Raw genomic sequence first — 17,808 nt, forward strand, 5'->3', positions numbered from 1 at the left:
TGTTCCATGCTATAACTGCTATGGTTCTCGAGTCTGCAATAACACGAGGCTCGGAGGAAGACTCATATGCACGTGTGGAATAATAAACGGTAAGAAGTATTCCTAGTCTGGCCTCTAAAACTAGCTCAAGTGTTGCATGATGATTCTGTTTTCCTGGTCATGGGCATGTCTATGCCAGCAACTTTGAGGGCACAATGTTAAGAGAACATTTGTGTTGAATCGACCCGGATTGATGTTATGCTATGAGATTCGTTCGTCACAAGTTAATGGTACATAACACAGAGATGGTTAACGTTTGCATAATTCCTTAGACCATGAGAGTATCGAGTTTCTTCATACTTGCTTCATGAACTTTGGGGTTTGTTAAACGTCATCCATAAATGGGTGGCTATTACGGCGGCTTACGGGTTCATGGAAAAGTGTGTCAAGTAACTTGATAGCTCAAGATTGGGATTTGCTCCTCCGACGATGGAGAGATATTCTCGGTCCCTCTCGGTGTTACGGTATCCATCATCGTCTGGCCAGACACAGTGTGATTTGATCACAGGGATGCCGCAACACGAAAACGAGAAAAGAGAACAAAACCGGTAACGAGGTAACTAGCATAGTGGACAAGTCGTTGATCCACGGGGATGCAAGTAAATCTCACCTCGGGTATTTGTAACATATCACGAGGCAACAGGAATAGCGCACGGCAACTGGAGGTTCACTCGAATATTCATTCGTGTGGGTATAGGGGTCAATATGGGTGTCCACGGCTCCGATGTTGATCATTGATCGGAAGGGGTTCCGGGTCATGTCTATACTTCACCGAACCTATAGGGTCACACGCTTAAGGGTCATCTATCTGCTGAATACTAGACAGGGAGTCTGAGAGAAAATCATCGAAAAAGTTTCGGACAGCGGAAAAGTTCTACAGAGAGAGGTCACCGGATGAGTTTCGGTGAAACCGAAATAGTTGTTTCGGGGTATGCCATTAAGTCAAAATGGTTTCGACACATGCCTGATAATTCTTGGAGGGTGCCAGAATCATTCTGGAAACTTTTTGGAATTTTCAGAAATAAAAACCGGAAATGTTCCGAAGCTGCAGGAGCCGGTTCAGATGCTTTTCGCAGATGAAAATCACTAAACTGGAATTGTTCCAGAACGCGTTAAAAATTATTATGGTGGGTACTGGAAATGTTCTAAGCCCACATAAATATTTTCAGTTCGAACGGACGCTGAAAAATGTCGTCGTGAATAGTAAAAGTGCTTTTTGGGATATTTTATGGAAAGCCACCTTTTGGGGCTTTGCCCAAAAGATCTAGGGATGACATGGATGGATTGGGAGGCCCTCATGGGGGCCCCCCAAGGGTTGTGGCCGGCCACACTTGGGGCTCCACCTTGGAGCCCCTCTTGTTCCTTGGTTTCACTCTTATGCCCTTGAGGAAGGACTTCATTCATGTGCATTTTGGGTTTTTGTGTTAAACTACCCTACCCCTTGGGATTTCCTATAAATAGAGGTGGAGGGGCAGCCCTCCACACTCACTCTTTCTCACATACAAGTGCCATGCATGATCTGGCTTCTCTCTCCCTCCCAGTGAAATAGTTTCGTAAAGCCGAAAGGCTGTCTGGGTTCCGGCAGGAACTAGTTCTGGACGGCGAAGCCCTGCCGGATAGATGACACCGTATGTGTGCAACTCTGTAGAGAGGTCGTAGTTTCGATCTTAGTGCCCGAGGGGCTGTTCGAGAATGCCTCCCGAAGGGCTGTCCAAGTGACGGTCCGAGTTCTGTGAGTCCTCCCGAAGGGCTGTCCGAGTGACCGTCCGAGTTTTGAAGGTCCTCCCGAAGGGCTGTCCGCAACACCGTCCGGGGGACTGTTCGACCGCCTCCCGGAGGGCTGTCTGAGGAGCAGATGAGGGTATACATCCTCGCGGTTGGGAGATTGTAAATCCTAGCTACGGGGATCTGCACCGCCGATCGTCATCGACTCTACTTCCCGCTGCGCTACGAGTCGGTAACGAAAAAGATCAAACCATGTATGCAGTCTCCATAGTGGTCCTGGGCTGGTGCGTAGGTCGGAAATTTTTGTTTTCTGCTACGTTACCCTACACCCCCCCCTACAGGGACTCGCCATTGCCTGCAAGTCGCCACTGCCGCTGGGACGGACGCGGGAGAGGAAGAGGAGCGGCGCGACTATGCATTGGGGGCGGAGGAGAGAGGCGTTGGGGAGGAGGAGGCCGACCCCCTGGGCCACGCCGCCCGCGCCGCGTCCCATACGCCGCCGCCTTTGCCTCGCCTCGCCATTCCTCCTTCCCTCTCGTGGGAGCCGGGGCCGGGGCGGGGCGTTAGGGTTTGGCGGCGCCAGATCAAATGGATGGAAGGAGGAGAGGGAGGCGCGGGTGGGGAGGAGGCCGGGCGGCGACGGGGAAGGAGGAGATGGAGGTGCGGGTGGGGAGGAGGCCGGGCGGCGGCGAGGAAGGAGGAGAGGGAGGCGCGTGTGGAGAGGAGGAGGCAGCGCGAGCGGGAGAGGAGCCGGCTAGGGTTGTCTCCACGGGAGCCGCCCTTTTTATACCACAGTGCGCGAAATGACGAAAATGCCCCCGGCGGGGCAGTCTATTTACACGCGGTGGCACGGCCGGGGCGCAAACTGTTCATTACGAGCGTCTCGATTTTTATCCGACGGCCGAGGGCGTTCCGGAGCGAGATTGGACGGTCTAAATCGCACCAAGTAAACGATCCGACGGCCCAGAAGCCCAAATCGCTGAGAGAGCTGGTAGCTCGACTCGTCTCATCTTTCTGGATGTGACCGACGTTGATGCAGATGGATGAATTCGCTTTGCTGCTCTCGCTCTCCGGCAACACAACATTTGGCCGTCTCTGCGCTTTCCGATGATAATCAAAACCCCATGCCGCCATACCGCCGGCGTGTCCTCCCCACTTCTCCCCGCGCAGCCCAATGCCAAGTCCGCGCAAAGGTGAAACCACGCGCGCGCACGCCAGGCAAGCCACGTCACGAGACATGCAGCAACTGCCTTGTGGGGCCGCCATTCCTGGAGCCAACGTGGCGGCATGTTAGGTCCTTAGTCAACATGACAGGGAACATCCATCCACCCACCCCCCACCCACCTTCCCTTGCCTTCTCAGTCGTCTCCTTCCTCGGTCCTTCCTGTTCGAACTTAGCTTCCTCCAGCGAGAGCTTACCCAGCCGCCGGTCGCGAGGGCAGGTCACTCACCACCAGCTAGTTTTCAGCGTGTCAGCTGCTCCGGCGATCGCCGGAGAGGGAGAGTCAGTCCCCGGAATCCGGTGAGTTCCCGATCCCGGCCCCTGGTGCGGGAAAGCTCTGAATCAAGCACCGGGAAACGTTGGATCTGGTGTGATTCCTCGGAGCTCCTGGACTGGGACAGGCACGCTGCGAGCTTGGCTTCGCGGTGAACTGGTTGGAACCGGCTCGCAGATCGCAGCCGGGTAGTTGCCGAATGGGAGATCGGGGGGCGGCCGCGGTGGCGAGATGGTGACCGCGAGCTTCAGCCGGAGCACGTCGGCGCGGCTCACAGCGAGGGGCGGCGTAGGGAGCCCCCGTGTCTCGTCCGCGGCGGCCGCGCACCGCAAGTGGTGGGGGACACCGTCTGGCCCGTCTTTCGAGAGCACCGTCGCCCTGGCCCTTTGCCTGGCCTCCGCCGCGCTCGTGCTCTCCTGCGGCCTGTACCTCTATGTTTCCCGGTACCTGGGCCAGGGCCAGGGCCGCGCGGTGGCCGAGTTCGCCGGCGACAGTCTGGACTCCTGCAACGTGTTCGACGGCAGCTGGGTGCGGGACGAGAGGTACCCCCTGTACAACAGCTCGGAGTGCCCGTTTGCGGAGAGGGGGTTCAACTGCCTCGCCAACGGGAGGAGGAACACCGAGTACCTCAAGTGGCGGTGGAAGCCGCGGCGGTGCGACATGCCGCGGTTCAGTGCCCGGAGCGTGCTGGAGTGGCTGAGGGGGAAGAGGGTCGTGTTTGTGGGGGATTCAATGAGCCGAACGCAGTGGGAGTCCTTCATCTGCATGCTCATGACAGGGGTGGACGATCCCAAGAAGGTTTATGAGGTGAATGGCAGCCAGATCTCGAAGACGATCCGATTTTTAGGAGTGAGATTTGAGTCATTCGACCTCAGTGTGGAGTTCTTTCGATCGGTGTTCCTTGTGCAGCAGACCCCTGCTCCTCCTCTACATGTCACAAAAAGGGTCCGCGCAATTCTCAAGCTCGATAAGATGGATGATCTTAGCAGGAAATGGGCGAATGCCGACATGCTTATTTTCAATTCAGGGCATTGGTGGACTCCCAGCAAATTATTTGACATGTGAGTGTTCTTGCTTTAATCCTGAGCATCTTTTGTTTGTGGGTAATTGTTTTGGGATTATAATCATGATCTTGCTGATTTGCAATTGTCTCATCTTATATATTGGTTTAGTATATCTGTTCTCGAAACAAAAACGGTAGACTTACAGACAAACCAACCTTTGCAATTAACTGTTTGTATATTTTGGTTAAGTATACCTGTTTTTTCAAAATAAATCCTTAATAATTGATAGTGTGTGTATATCAGTGTAAGCCAAGCAGGCACCAGAATGTTCCTTTGGAAGGAATCAATGACCAGGACGGATAGCAAAACTTCTGAGGGTCACAAATAGAGAAAAACAAACCACCGGATTGTATTATTGCAAAGTTAACTTCGTACCATGTCTAGTTACCGGATTGTACTGCAAAGTTAACTCCGTACCATCTCTAGTTATTTCTTGAGGTCAAAGCAACATTAAAGGGTGTTAGGTTCTTATGCCACAACTTAGTGAGGCTGATATTAATAAATTGTAGGCCTCACCTGAAGAAGGTTGCTGGTTAGGCACTACTCACTACGGGAGTATGTTTTGATGATGCTAGGTTTCATGCATCCATACCAGATTATTTCCTTTTTTGGTATAAAAATCGGGCCCTGTTTTTCATGTTTGTAAGATATCGCCACAATTGTAAAGGCTGTGGCAAAAAATGATAAGCCTGCTATGACTGGCAAAAAATGATGCCAAGTACGGGAGTATGTTTTGATGATGCTAAGTTTCATGCATTTACTATTTGTTGGAGTTAAAATCTTACAAACATGGCAAAAATAGGGAGTAAGTTTTAAATGCCAAAGAAATTTTATTGCCTGGTCTTAGTATGTGTTGGAATTTGTTGTTATGAACAAATTTGATTTTTTTTGGTGGAGGTTGTTAATTATCAAGTAGTAACCTTTGTTTCATAAATCTTAGAGATTCTAGCTTGGTCTTTACAACAGGGGTTGTTATTTTGAGGCTGGAGGCTTGCTTAAACTGGGAACATCAGTTAATTCTGCTTTCAAAATGGCACTGGAAACATGGGCTTCATGGGTCAAGGAAAAAGTGGATTTAAAACGAACACGTGTCTTCTTCCGGACATATGAGCCATCTCATTGGAGGTGAGTTTCTCACATGCACTGAATTCTTTCCCTGATATATTTTATTTTTCTTCATTAGTACTTCATTATAAGACTAGCCACAGTTTGAACAGAAGGTGTAATCCCACTATGATTGTGGAGCACAGACTTCATGCAAAATATCATTTGAAAAACATACAGTAAAGTAATTGTTTTCTCTTCTTATTTTCAGTGGCTTGAACCAAAAGGTATGCGAAGTAACAGAAAGACCTACAACCGAGGCCATAGGAGCTGATAGGAGTGAATTTAGGGATATACTTGCTGATGTTGTTGCGAACATGAGCGTTCCTGTCACTATACTGAATGTGACTTTGATGGGGGCCTTCAGGAGTGATGCGCATATTGGTATTTGGAGTCATCCTTCTACCATACTTGATTGCAGCCACTGGTGTCTTCCCGGAGTTCCAGATGCTTGGAATGAGCTAATATTTTCTCACCTTTTGACGGACGGTGAGTTCCTTATCCATGATAACATTCTTTCCTGATGTTATTTAGGATAACAAAGTACTACTCCCTCTGTCCCATAATATAAGATGTTTTTGCAAGCTAAACTAGCTTGCAAAAACGTCTTACATTGTGGGACGGAGGGAGTACCTTGTAGTGAAGAAATAAAATATTGTTTGTCCGATATCTTGTTTCTGCTTGCAAGGGAACCTGGAATTTCTTGAACCCTGTATACATACCATGCTAGATAGCTGTATATATTATTCGGTAGCTGTGCGTCAACCTGAGCTTTAAAATTGTGTAGGATCAAAATAGAATAGATTGCAATAGCCGAGACTCACCTGTATGGCATGGATGAATTCGGCATACATATGCTCAAGTACTGGACCAACTCGTTACGAAGTTATCCAGAATAAGCCTCGGATTTGGAACAAAAAATGTAGACCTAATGAATATGGTACAGAAAGCGGAAGCCGATTTTCAGCTGATTCTGGAAATTCTCATCTCATAAACTTAGTTTGCAGCGCTTCCTACTTAGTTGTGCAAGTATTTATGTCCTTTAACTTTATGGCTTGCTAATTCTGGAGTTGAATAATGGCTTCTCACGCTGGCTCATGACCAATTCTGCAGGTTGGCGAAAGCTGGCTGGCTGACTAGTCACATTGTACACCCAACCTTTTGTTTTTCTGGTCGAGTATCATGTTGCTCCCTTCCTCATCCTTTCTTCGGTTAGCTCGAGTAAGAATCGCATATCACCTGTCATATAGATACTAGGCTGTTTTGTTTTTGCGTTTTAGTCTTTTTGGACATAGAGAACATCGCAGTTTGTAACCTGCATGCACAAACCGATGGAATGCAATTTTGGAAATTCATCTCTCTCGCACGAAAACGGTCTGCCTATCATTTGTCTATGCATCACACATTGAACAAAGCCTGCTCTTCTGTGAGTGCTATACGCGCAAAAATCTGATATTTTGCAATCGTGGAGATTCATTTCTAATTGCATCGCTGTCTGGCCGGCTGGGCGCCGACCTCTCTCCACGTTTGTTGGTTTTCCATGATGAAAATGAGATGATGCAAGGGGTAGTAGTATGCATGCCTACCTGCCCCGCGTGCCGATCCATTCGTGTTTTACCGGCTGCTATGATGCCAGTTGCCATCAACGAGAGGCAAAGGCAACCCAAAGAGGAAATCGTGCTGCCGTGCGGTTCTGCGATTTCAAGTGCCCCTGGACCTAAACCCTAGTGGCTGCCTCCGACGGAAAAAGTGTCCCTGGTGCTGGTGCTGGTGGCCTGGGAGATTTAATCCAGCGGCGACGCCCATCGGACCAGACGAGTTTAGAGGTGGCGGCACTAACGGGGGCGAGGTTGGTTGGGGGAGATTGCACGGATGGAAAAAAGCAAACTTTGCTCAAAGCGCACTCTGTCGTTGGATGCACAGGGAAGGTCTTCGGCGCCACCAAGAATTAAATGTGTTTTTGAATTTCTGTAAGGGTGCTTTTGTAAGTATTTATGCTACTTAATATAAGGTCTTTAGCGAGTAGGGCATTTTGGTGGACGAGCTCCATGGAGCTTGTTTTTTTGAAAAATTCAAAAATCATATTTTGAAATTTCAAAAAAAAATCTTGAAAAAAATCATACATGTTTATATGGATGTGTTTTACATGCGTATAAAGTTTGACGGTGAAATATATTATGATCAGAGTTACACAAAAAAGATAAATTCATCCATTTTAACCGTGGAGAGTGAACAGTGCAGGTACCGTTCATCATTTTCAATATCACATTTTGTCTTTTTTCTGTAGCTCTCACCGTAATGTATACCATCCTCAAATTTACACATATGTAGTCTACATCCGTATGAATGTGTGTGATCTTTTTAAGAAAAATTGAAACTTCAAAAATATGACTTTCAAAAATGTTAAAATAAAGAGCTTCATGGAGCTCGTCCTCCATTTATCATTTTCGGTCTTTAGCCCTTTCCGCAAAAAGAAGAAGATAGTAGCTGGATTTGATTTGACATTCGGAGAAAAGATTGTATTTAGTTTGCCGCTTGAGATTTTCTTATGTCTAAATTGAAGCAGGAGCCGTGCATCGTCCCAACATCGTGGTTTGTAAATTTGACATCATCCATTTTTTCGACAGGTATTTTCGGATGGGGAGAGTATGTGCATGCATTAATACTAGGTAGGATATTAACTATATGCTCATATTGGATACATTGATATTAGGTAGAATATGAACTACAAGCTCGTATTTGATACTGATATTAGGTTGGATATTAACTACACACCCATATTAGATACGTTAGTGATCACATGATTGTTTTGCGGGGTGATGGTAATTACTACTCCCTTCGTTTCTTTATACAAGGTGTATGTATTTGTTTTTTGATAAAATTTCATATATAAGGTACATTTATTTAATTCCTTCAAATTCGTTTTTTAGCCCTACAGAAAAACGGGAAGTATATCTTTTTGTGTCTCTCCTTCTAGAAAAGAAAAGTATTTCTCTACCAATTGCATGTATCTCTTTATTGCTGGCCTAATTGATTTACCTGCCGCTAACAAACGAATTATCCAAAGGTAATTTGCTATAAATTATCTATAATTTCGTGCCTTGATCACCGTGACAAGTAAAATACAACTTACATAAAGGAATGGATGAAGTACATGGTTAGTGCCAACATTGTAATTTGGTATTTATATCAATTGCACGCTAAATATGTTGAGCACTCACCATTGAAGCAATCTAGATCATTGGGTTGATATAGTTCGATGACCGGGTTTAATTGGATCCCCGTTATGTATTTTTATATTGGTATATACATTCATTAGATAATCATTTCATTTTTTGAATAGGGGAAAGGTCTAGAAGGACCAAAGCGGTGGAGCAATACATCTTACAATCAGGACCCGTAAGAAAACAAAAAATATATACACATAAGTCACTAACTTTTACAAGGAGAAATCCCCCAAGCAACTTAGAAATTGCAGTTTGGGTTCAAATCCACCTCCACTCAGAACCAACCGCAACGTCACTGAAGATGAAACCGCTTGGTACGCCACGACCTCCATAGCAGCACCAGCAACAGGTCATGGACTTTGAGTAGAAGCTTTGTTGCCTCCCTGTTGGCTCCTAGGCCGGGAGGAAGAAATGCGACCACCTTTCAGCCAGAAAGACTGATAACATCATGACGAAGACCGTCAAACAACCGTACTAGCAAGTGTCGTGGATTCTCCATGGCCGGCATCGATGATGAGCTCCAACACAACCCTTAAAAACTAGCTCTCCACAACTCCTAAGCTCTTTACCCACCTCCATGGTGGCTCCAAGATTCGAGGACAAGCGAAGGGGCATCCTTTCGTGAAGAAGATCATGGACGTCGTGCTTATTGTGCGAGTAACTTCCAAATGACTTCCATTCACCCCTCTCCACCGAGTCGGAGAGTCGCTAGAGAGCGAATCGAAGTGCCGCCAGAGCAGCCGGCGGACACCAAGAAAAAACTCTCAAAGAAAGAAAAAAAGGTGCGGGGTTGTGAGGACTATGGCGACAGAAGCAAACACGTCGCCATGCTTCTGACCAAAAGGTGCCAACATAAGAGTCACCTATTGGGCTTCTTCAAACTTTCGCCTCACGTTAATCACCATGGGTGAGAGGAAGAGGAGGTGAGGAAGAACCACGGGAGATCTGGATTTGACCGCCTCATAAAGAGAAGTATGAAAATAAGGATCCTAACACTATGCACGGACACACCCTCCTTTTATCCTTCTCCGGTGGACAGCATCGGTGAAGGAGGAAGGAAGAAGGGTGGTCATAATCAAGCACACGGCTGACCTCACTCACAACTTACATGAACTGAGTCCCCGCAAAAAAAAATCACGTGGACGAGAGGGCGATGGAGAGAGGGGGAGGATGATAAATCATCTACTCCTGCATTGCGTCTTCGCACGACAAGTGTGGGCTCGAGTCTTGCCCGCGCTAGACATGGGACATGCGGAGCCACGCCAAGAGGAGTCACTAACGGAATAGTGCACGCGCAGTGGGATGGACAGGCTGCCAAAGCAGAGCAAGGATGATACGCGCTACCTGCTTACTGGTCATTTGGGAGTTGTGGAAGCACCAAAACGGTGTTGTGTTTGATGGCAAGGCCCCTTGTCTAAGGGACCTGCTACGAAAGATTGCTAGCGAATATGTACTATGGAGGGATGCGGGACTATTGCGAGGTGACGATGACACGCATCGGGGCATAGAGGTAGCACTAGGGTGGGCGCAGGGCGAGTAGTCGCATAGCATAGTGGGTGGAGATAGGTGTGAGTCTCATGTAGCCATACCTTGTAAAACTGCAGCGGGGTTCTTTCCCCCTTCCTTCTTTAATAGATGATACGCACACTCGTGCGTATTCGAGAAAAAAAGAGAGGGGGAGAATGATGGATGAACTCAATATAATTAGATAAGGACCCTGATAAGTGACACACGTGTAGCACGGACACATGGCAACTCTAAGCGTTTTTTATGGCAAGTTTAGTGACGCGAGGATGGCAAATTTAGTTATGAAGTATGACTACTTTTTTTTGGATGACAAGTTTCAGTTTTTTTAGAGTTGTTTTTTCTTTTGGATGGCAACTTTAGTTGTAAAAAACGTCAAGCCAGAGTGTTTCGTGCCACACGTGTGACATTTATCATTCGGGTTAGATAAAGACTTCAAATATGAATAATTGCATACCTATTTGGATATCCATACAAAAAAGATTTTTTTGGGATCTTTCTTGATTTTTTTTGCAGTACATCAATTCTCTCTACGTCGCAGCTTTAATACGACTTTATAATTGGCCATAAAAATATGTTTCCCTATTAATTCGATCCTTCTTCCCCAACCCAGTCCAAGCCTTGACCAAGCGCGCTGCCCCTCACCCTCGCCGATATAACGAACCCCAAACCCCCACAACGCCGGCCATCCACACACACACTCCCACTGCGCACAATTCCAGCATCAGCAATGCCTCCTCCCCTTCGCCTCCTCGCCCTCCTCCTCCTCCTCCACCTCCCCTTCGCCCTCTCCTCCCGCCACCACCACAAAGCCCCGGCGCCGCCGCCCCGGAAGGCGCCTCCTCCGGCGGCCAACTACGCGGCGCCGCTCCCCGTCCTCCTCGCCTGCAACGCCACCCGCTTCCGGCCCGCCTGCGTCGCCACGCTCTCCGCCGCCAACGTCACCGCCGCGTCCTCCCCCTCCGACCTCCTCGCCGCCACGCTCTCCGCGCTCCGCGCCCGCCTCCCGCCGGCCGTCTCCACCGCGCGCTCCGTCCTCGCCTCCTCCAAGAACGTCAACCTCACCGCCGCCGCCACCAACTGCCTCACCGCCCTCTCCCTCTCCTCGAACCGCCTCGCGCCGCCGCCCTCGCCGTCGGCGCTCATGCCCGCCTCCGCCTCGCTCCTCCACCTCTACGACTGCTGGTCCGCCTACAAGTACGTCAACTTCTCCCGGACCATCTACGACGCCATGGCCTACCTCAACGACACCATCACCGTCAACAGCAACTACATCTCCATGCTCGCCGCGCTGAAGCGGTACGGCGACGACACGTCCCACTGGGCGCCGCCGCAGACGGAGCGCGACGGGTACTGGCCTTCGCCCGCGGCGTCGGGCGGCGACGTGGACGCGCTCGGCGTGCCCAAGGGGCTCCCCGCGGACGCGACGGTGTGCGGCGCCGGGTGCGACTACAAGACGGTGCGGGAGGCGGTGGCGGCCGCGCCGGACAACGGGGGCAAGAGGTTCGTGGTGTACGTGAAGCAGGGCGTGTACAAGGAGACGGTGAGCGTGCCGTGGGAGAAGACCAACCTGGTGCTGGTCGGCGACGGCATGGGGAAGACGGTCATCACCGGCGACCTCAACGCCGACACGCCCGGCGTGTCCACGTTCAACACGGCCACCGTAGGTGCGTACACGCGTCACACGCACTTACTCTTTCTTATTTGTACGTATTTATGTGGGGGTATACCGTATACGTATGTACACCGATGGATTTGCCAGCATAGTTTGTACTACTGCGATCGTACACGTACTACGTTCACGAAATCAATGCGGTGGCGTTAAAGACGCCGCTCGTGATCGACCGGCCGGCCCATCGCTCTTTGTCTGCACCTAAAACGCTTTCCGTCAAGTATGTTGTGATCTGGACAATCAATTCCTACCTTTTTTGCGTTACGTCCGGCATGCCACCAGTATGTACAATTACGCTAGTACTATTAGGAAGTATTTTTGGATCAACTGCTGTAGTATTATGAGGAATATTTGGCCAAATGGCAACAATAATCTCCGGAAACAAATTCCATATGCGGTGATCTAGGTAACTAAATGAAAATTCAACAATGCCAAACTATGGATGGTTTCAGCGGCCCGAAACAAAACCACAACCAGACATTTTTAACTTGACCGGCGCCCGGCAATCTTCCACGGCGGAAGCGACAATGCGGCGTGCCGACGCGGACCACGGGTCCTAGGTGAGCCAAACACTGAACTTTCCCGTGCTCTATGCAACCCTATCAAGCAAGAAAAAAAAAACACGCTTCGACAACACTCCAGTCCGGACGACGAGTGATTTTCATCACAAAGAAAAAGTCGCATCGCGGTCCACAATTTTAACTTTGTCAGGCGAATCTGCGACCCACATGTCACGGGCCGCGAGTTTTCTCGACCAGCACAGTGATCGACCACGTCGTAACTTTGTGCTTTTTCATTCATTTCCAGGCGTGCTCGCGGACGGCTTCATGGCGCGGGACCTGACGATCGCGAACACGGCGGGGCCGGACGCGCACCAGGCGGTGGCGTTCCGCTCGACGGGCGACCGCACGGTGCTGGACACGGTGGAGCTGCTGGGGCACCAGGACACGCTGTACGTGCACGCCATGCGCCAGTTCTACACCCGCTGCCGCGTGGCCGGCACGGTGGACTTCGTCTTCGGCAACTCGGCGGCCGTGCTCCACGACAGCGACCTCGTCGTGCTGCCCCGGCAGCTGCGGCCGGAGAAGGGCGAGACGGACGCGCTGACGGCGCAGGGCCGCACCGACCCGGCGCAGCCCACGGGGATCGTGCTCCGGGGCTGCCGCGTCAACGGCAGCGACGAGTACATGGGGTTCTACCGGCAGAAGCCCGGCGTCCACCACGTGTTCCTGGGCCGGCCCTGGAAGGAGTACTCCCGCACGGTGTTCGTCGGGTGCACGATGGCCGAGATCGTGCGGCCCGAGGGGTGGATGCCCTGGAGCGGCGACTTCGCGCTCAAGACGCTCTACTACGGGGAGTATGATAGCGCTGGCCCTGGCGCCGGCGGGCGGAGCGGCGGCGGCAGGGTGGCGTGGAGCAGCCAGGTGCCCAAGGAGCGCGTCGACGTGTACAGCGTCGCCAGCTTCATACAGGGGGACGAGTGGATACCCAAAGTGAAGTAGTAGGCTTTTTTGTCAGTCCTGGTAGCATACATAATCGAGCTCGCGTGAGCTAGTGGGCCGGTCGGCGATGATCGTGCCACTCGGTCACGGATGTACTGCAGACGTTGCAGTTATGCGAATGCAGTGGTGCCTAACGCAAATGGGAGTGGGCGCCGATCTTGATCGGCGTTGAGTGGTGAACACTCCACTAAGCACGATCAATAATGGCCGCCAAATCTAGCAGGCAGTTTCCACCTAGGGCAAGATGGATGTGGCCGGAACACGGAGAGGAAGGGCAGATAGATAGGATCGGCGTGCTGTTTCCCCAATTAGCATGCGTGACGCAACGTGGATGTAGTACTCGAATTATCACATCTGAGCCGTGGTTGTGGTGGTCCACGTCCACCACGAGCTGCATCCTTCCAGTGCGCTATCCGATCCGTCGCTGCACCACTGTGGTCTGCATTGCAGCGCCGCCCTACGGACCCAACCAGCTTTGGACTTTTGGAGTTTGGTTCACGGCCGGTTGTGCGGCAGTAGGGACTCCTCCGTCCACGGGCCACGCACAACGGCGTGACTCGTGCGCCGGTGCGCCGTGACTCGGTCCATCAGTTCAGATTTCAGACCAGGAGGGCAAAGAATTATCACCGGACTTCTTGACTTCTTGACGTCGAGGTGGTACTCCATCAACGAGTTGGAGAGGACGAACGCCACATCGTACTCCTCCGTCATCGCCACCCGCCTCGTACATCCGGGCAGACGGCCTGGTCACTGCTCGGTCAAAAAAAAAAATGACCCAGACGGGCGCCTCAAACGCCCGGGCTGACCGACATCCCTCATATCCAATCCAAAATATGGGGAGGCCTGGGCGCGTCCGCCACGTTGGCTCTGGCTCACGCTGGTCATTGGACCCCACATATATACGTCCCCATCCGCTCTCCGAACCAAGCCCTAGCCACTTCACTCCACTCCACTCTGCCACCCAAGCTCTTGTCCGGCGATCTTCGGCCTTCTCTGGCATCGGGGGCAGCGGACCTGACTCCGACTAGTCCGGATCCCTCGACTGGGCTGTCATACCGTGCAGGTTGGAGGAGGCAATGGTCGTCCGCATCGCACTCCGCAGCTCCTAGGAGGACAGCGCCCGACCGATGGCGGGATCTGTTCGACGCGAGTCCATTGCGTCGGCACATCGGGCGCTCGGATCCTTCGGGGTTGGATTATGCAGTCCTCCCAGGAGCCTTCCAATCTTCCTTTTCCCATCACCGGTCCGCCGGAGTTCGAGTGCTACCAGGACCGATGTGTCCGCCATGGGAAGGAGAGGATGAGGGCGGCCGATGCCCGCCTCGTTGTGGGGAGGGGCTTGGGGAGCAAGGGAGGGGCTGCACGTGGCAGAGGAGCCAGGAACGCGCAGTTGGGCTACGGCCACATGGTCAGGGCACGAGCGCTGCATAGAGCGTGTGATGTGTGCATGCCAACCTCGCGGTCACCACCTGGTGCTGACGCCTGGGTGGTTTTGGCCGCGTCTGGCTATGTCCACTAGCTAGGGGGGCTAGAATAGGCGTGTGTGTGGCTGCAGTTGGGGCGCAGGTGCAGTGAGGTGAGTACAAGTTCTTCTAGAAGGTTCTGGACAGAAGGTGTTTGTTGTTTGCAAAGTGCAAATGAACTAGAGTTAGCATGTGAGATTTGGTGTGGTTGGTTTAGTCACTAGGGGGAGTGTGTATGCAAATTTGCAGAACAAATGGGTCCCTCTAGCTAGTACTTGCTGTACAACTTGAAAGAGGGGGCCAAAATGCAAAAGTGGAAGAGGGGCTCAAATGCAAAAGTTCCTAGTGGGGTCAGGGACTTTTCTGAAGTATATTTGATCCAAAGAAATTATGATAATTATCTAGAAATTTTCCTAAGCACTAAAGTGGTGGTTGCTTCATAACTTAGGTGTTCTAGGGCATATATATTCTTTTGATAAAAGAATATGATCTTAGGGTTTTGGGGTAGGGGTGCAAGTGAGGCTGTCCTATAGAGAGATATAGCTAGTGAGAGAGGTTTTTATTTAGTTTTATGTTGGTTAAGTCCAGATGAGTTGACTGAGAAAAACCAGAGCAAACAACCAGCAAGATCAACTGAAGTAGCAGAAAGAAAAAGCAGGGGCCAAAAACCAGGGTGTTACACATATATAGATAGATAATTTTTGAATCTATCAGGTTATTCCTATCACAATTGAGAAAGGCTCTTCAATTAAGTACATACGGAGAATGTAGAGATGAACTGTGGAAGTGCAATATATTTTGTTGCCTATGTAAGCAAAGAGCAACCCAGAGGAGTGCCCAATCCTAGAGCCTTTCAGGCCGACAATCATTTTGCATGCAAAGTCCCAAACTCCCAATCCAGCAATGTGTATCCTTTTCCTTTCGCTGCTTTCACCATATCTCCCTCACTTAGCACAAACCTGCAACCTTTTTCTTCCACAACACGCCTCCCTGAAGTGGCCTGGACAAGCATAGGGTGATCCACAAGAAGTTATATACAGTTGATGTTTGTTTTAATATATTCTACATTTCAAATAAAATTTAGCGGTGCCAAGAATGACTACTACTGAACTGCAGTAATAATAATCCAGCGACGACATCAAAATGAAGATACATGAGCGGGCGTAATTAAGTAACTAAGCTCCTTGGAACTAAAGTCTGATGAGGATGTCAGCAGCTTCGCTGCCCCTCTGCACTGACTTTGAGATGTCGTTCCTGAGAGTGAGCGCCGACCTTCTTTTCTACTCCACAATGCTCTGATCAGTCTCGTTTGTAGTTAATCATTAAGGGAATAGAGTGAATAATTGGAAAATATACGGCAATAAGAAATGCACACATATTATCACCACACTAATACACGCCTTCCCCGATGCAATAATAATAATAGTATGGTGAATTAAGCTGCAGCAATTTTGTGTGAAATTCCTCTCACAAATATCTTGAAATTCAACTTGGAACAACAACATCCATATGTTAAAATAATCATCGCATACTCGCATTGCATTAGTTGATGACCACATCTCCAGCTAGTCTAACAACAACAGTGGCGCCTCGCTGATCGATCATACAGTTTTTCTGAAGAACTGTTATGCCTAGATTACAAGGAGCATGCATATGTCTGAAAGAAGTCAGTGACGAATACATACCTTGGTCATGGACCAGTTGATGACCAAGGAGCCAACCATGATGTGTGTCCTATCTGCAAATCCAACCTAGAAAGAAAATAGAGCAAGGTCAGTCGTTTGTGTGCAGCAGCAATAAGAACAGAGAGAGACACCGTGGGAAGCACCAGAGGATGCCTGACAAAAAGGCGCGACCCACTCTGTAACTAGATATGCTGCAAACCAATGCGAAGGCATCACCAATATACAACTCTATCTGGAACAACCTATGTCTTTCAATCTATGAAATAGATTTACACCTCAAATGTGTCATGCGTCATCCTTATTTTTGTGTGTGCCCAATATAGCAACCCTGAACCAAGAGACATCAAACAATATGTGCATACCATCAAACTAAGTAAGAGACATATATACAAAACTTAGTAAAAGAAACCATGGCCTAACGTAGGTACCTGGACACCCTAGCCTGGCAAAAATGTGATGCCTCATTCCATAGCAAGATTAAGTACTTGCAAAACAAATTCGGCAGCACATGAATAATACAACATCAATCAGGTGAAGACAAAAGAAAGGAAAGGGAAAGAAGAAAATAAAATTTTAGGAACTATCGTAGAAGAGCAGTCGTGCCAGCTCATGAACTCCTGCAACCTGGATAGAAGAAACAAAACCTAACAGTCCTTATGGGCGTATCATCGAATAGATGGCATGCGGATCTCGGAAGTAGACGGGACGGAAGGGAACACTATACGAATTCGAGGAGGAGGGATTTGGGGGAGCGGTCGAGGAGAGGCCCCGTACTCGACAAGCTTGTCGTCCTTGAAGACCTTGTCCTTGGTGAGGATGCCGCAACGCCATCCAGACCACGTCTCCCTCGAGCGGCTCCAGCTAACTCTGATTTGGGATGGTCGCCACCCCTCAGCCCTAAGGTTGATAGCGTCCCTGCTAGCCACCTCCTTGGATCCAGATTGAGGGAATGGGAGAGGAGGAGCTGATGTGTCTAAGCGGAGGTGATGGTAGGGGAGGCATGGATGATGTAGGTGTGGGATTCGATGCGAAGTCGTCTTCGTAGGAAAGGAAATGAAGTAGTGGGGGCTGGTGTATGTGAGGAAGTTCACGCTCACCCAATCTCTCCGCACAAGAATTGCCAACAGCCAATCGCGAACGAGCGGACGAATAGTGCATGCTGTCACCGGGATAGCGCGAGGAGGCACCCTTCTCCCAAAGATTATTGTGTTGGACTGTGTGCAATAATATCTAACATGCATGAAAGATAACTAGTAGTGAGATTACGTAATGAGTGCCTGTAGGAGTCGATTTAAATAGTACAGGAG

At 49.8% G+C, this 17,808-nt stretch overlaps 2 protein-coding genes and 1 long non-coding RNA gene across 5 annotated transcripts; 2 read left to right on the forward strand and 1 right to left on the reverse strand.

The window, feature by feature from the left end:
• Nucleotides 1-2,907: 2,907 nt before the first annotated feature.
• Nucleotides 2,908-6,783, forward strand: LOC109747360 (protein trichome berefringence-like 7). The gene is made up of 4 exons (XM_020306435.4): nt 2,908-4,321; nt 5,291-5,449; nt 5,640-5,917; nt 6,542-6,783. The coding sequence occupies exons 1-4, from the start codon at nt 3,492-3,494 to the stop codon at nt 6,562-6,564; spliced, it is 1,290 nt and encodes a 429-aa protein (XP_020162024.1). The 5' UTR covers nt 2,908-3,491; the 3' UTR covers nt 6,565-6,783.
• Nucleotides 6,784-10,800: 4,017 nt separating this feature from the next.
• Nucleotides 10,801-13,493, forward strand: LOC109747363 (probable pectinesterase/pectinesterase inhibitor 51). Its single transcript, XM_020306439.3, has 2 exons — nt 10,801-11,846; nt 12,659-13,493. Exons 1-2 carry the CDS (start codon nt 10,910-10,912, stop codon nt 13,351-13,353), a joined length of 1,632 nt encoding a protein of 543 aa, XP_020162028.3. The 5' UTR covers nt 10,801-10,909; the 3' UTR covers nt 13,354-13,493.
• Nucleotides 13,494-15,492: 1,999 nt separating this feature from the next.
• Nucleotides 15,493-17,515, reverse strand: LOC141042493 (uncharacterized). Of its 3 annotated transcripts, none has more exons than XR_012205528.1 (5): nt 17,276-17,515; nt 16,930-17,125; nt 16,645-16,829; nt 16,502-16,567; nt 15,493-15,816 (listed from the first exon to the last, which is right to left on the reverse strand). It is a non-coding gene; the product is annotated as an uncharacterized lncRNA (long non-coding RNA). The 3 variants fall into 3 exon arrangements; XR_012205529.1 differs by having other exon boundaries at nt 17,226-17,413; XR_012205527.1 differs by lacking the exon at nt 17,276-17,515 and having other exon boundaries at nt 16,930-17,218.
• Between the last annotated feature and the right edge of the window lie 293 nt (nt 17,516-17,808).

The sequence above is a fragment of the Aegilops tauschii genome, chromosome 3 (assembly GCF_002575655.3).
Source record: "Aegilops tauschii subsp. strangulata cultivar AL8/78 chromosome 3, Aet v6.0, whole genome shotgun sequence".
In the NCBI taxonomy this organism is placed as follows: domain Eukaryota; kingdom Viridiplantae; phylum Streptophyta; class Magnoliopsida; order Poales; family Poaceae; genus Aegilops; species Aegilops tauschii.

Coding starts and splice junctions, on each gene's coding strand:
- LOC109747360 (XM_020306435.4), top strand. CDS start 3,492: ATGGTGACCGCGAGCTTCAGCCGGAGCACGTCGGCGCGGCTCACAGCG. Junction 4,322..5,290: donor CCCAGCAAATTATTTGACAT/GTGAGTGTTCTT, acceptor TCTTTACAACAG/GGGTTGTTATTTTGAGGCTG. Junction 5,918..6,541: donor TTCTCACCTTTTGACGGACG/GTGAGTTCCTTA, acceptor CCAATTCTGCAG/GTTGGCGAAAGCTGGCTGGC.
- LOC109747363 (XM_020306439.3), top strand. CDS start 10,910: ATGCCTCCTCCCCTTCGCCTCCTCGCCCTCCTCCTCCTCCTCCACCTC. Junction 11,847..12,658: donor GTTCAACACGGCCACCGTAG/GTGCGTACACGC, acceptor ATTCATTTCCAG/GCGTGCTCGCGGACGGCTTC.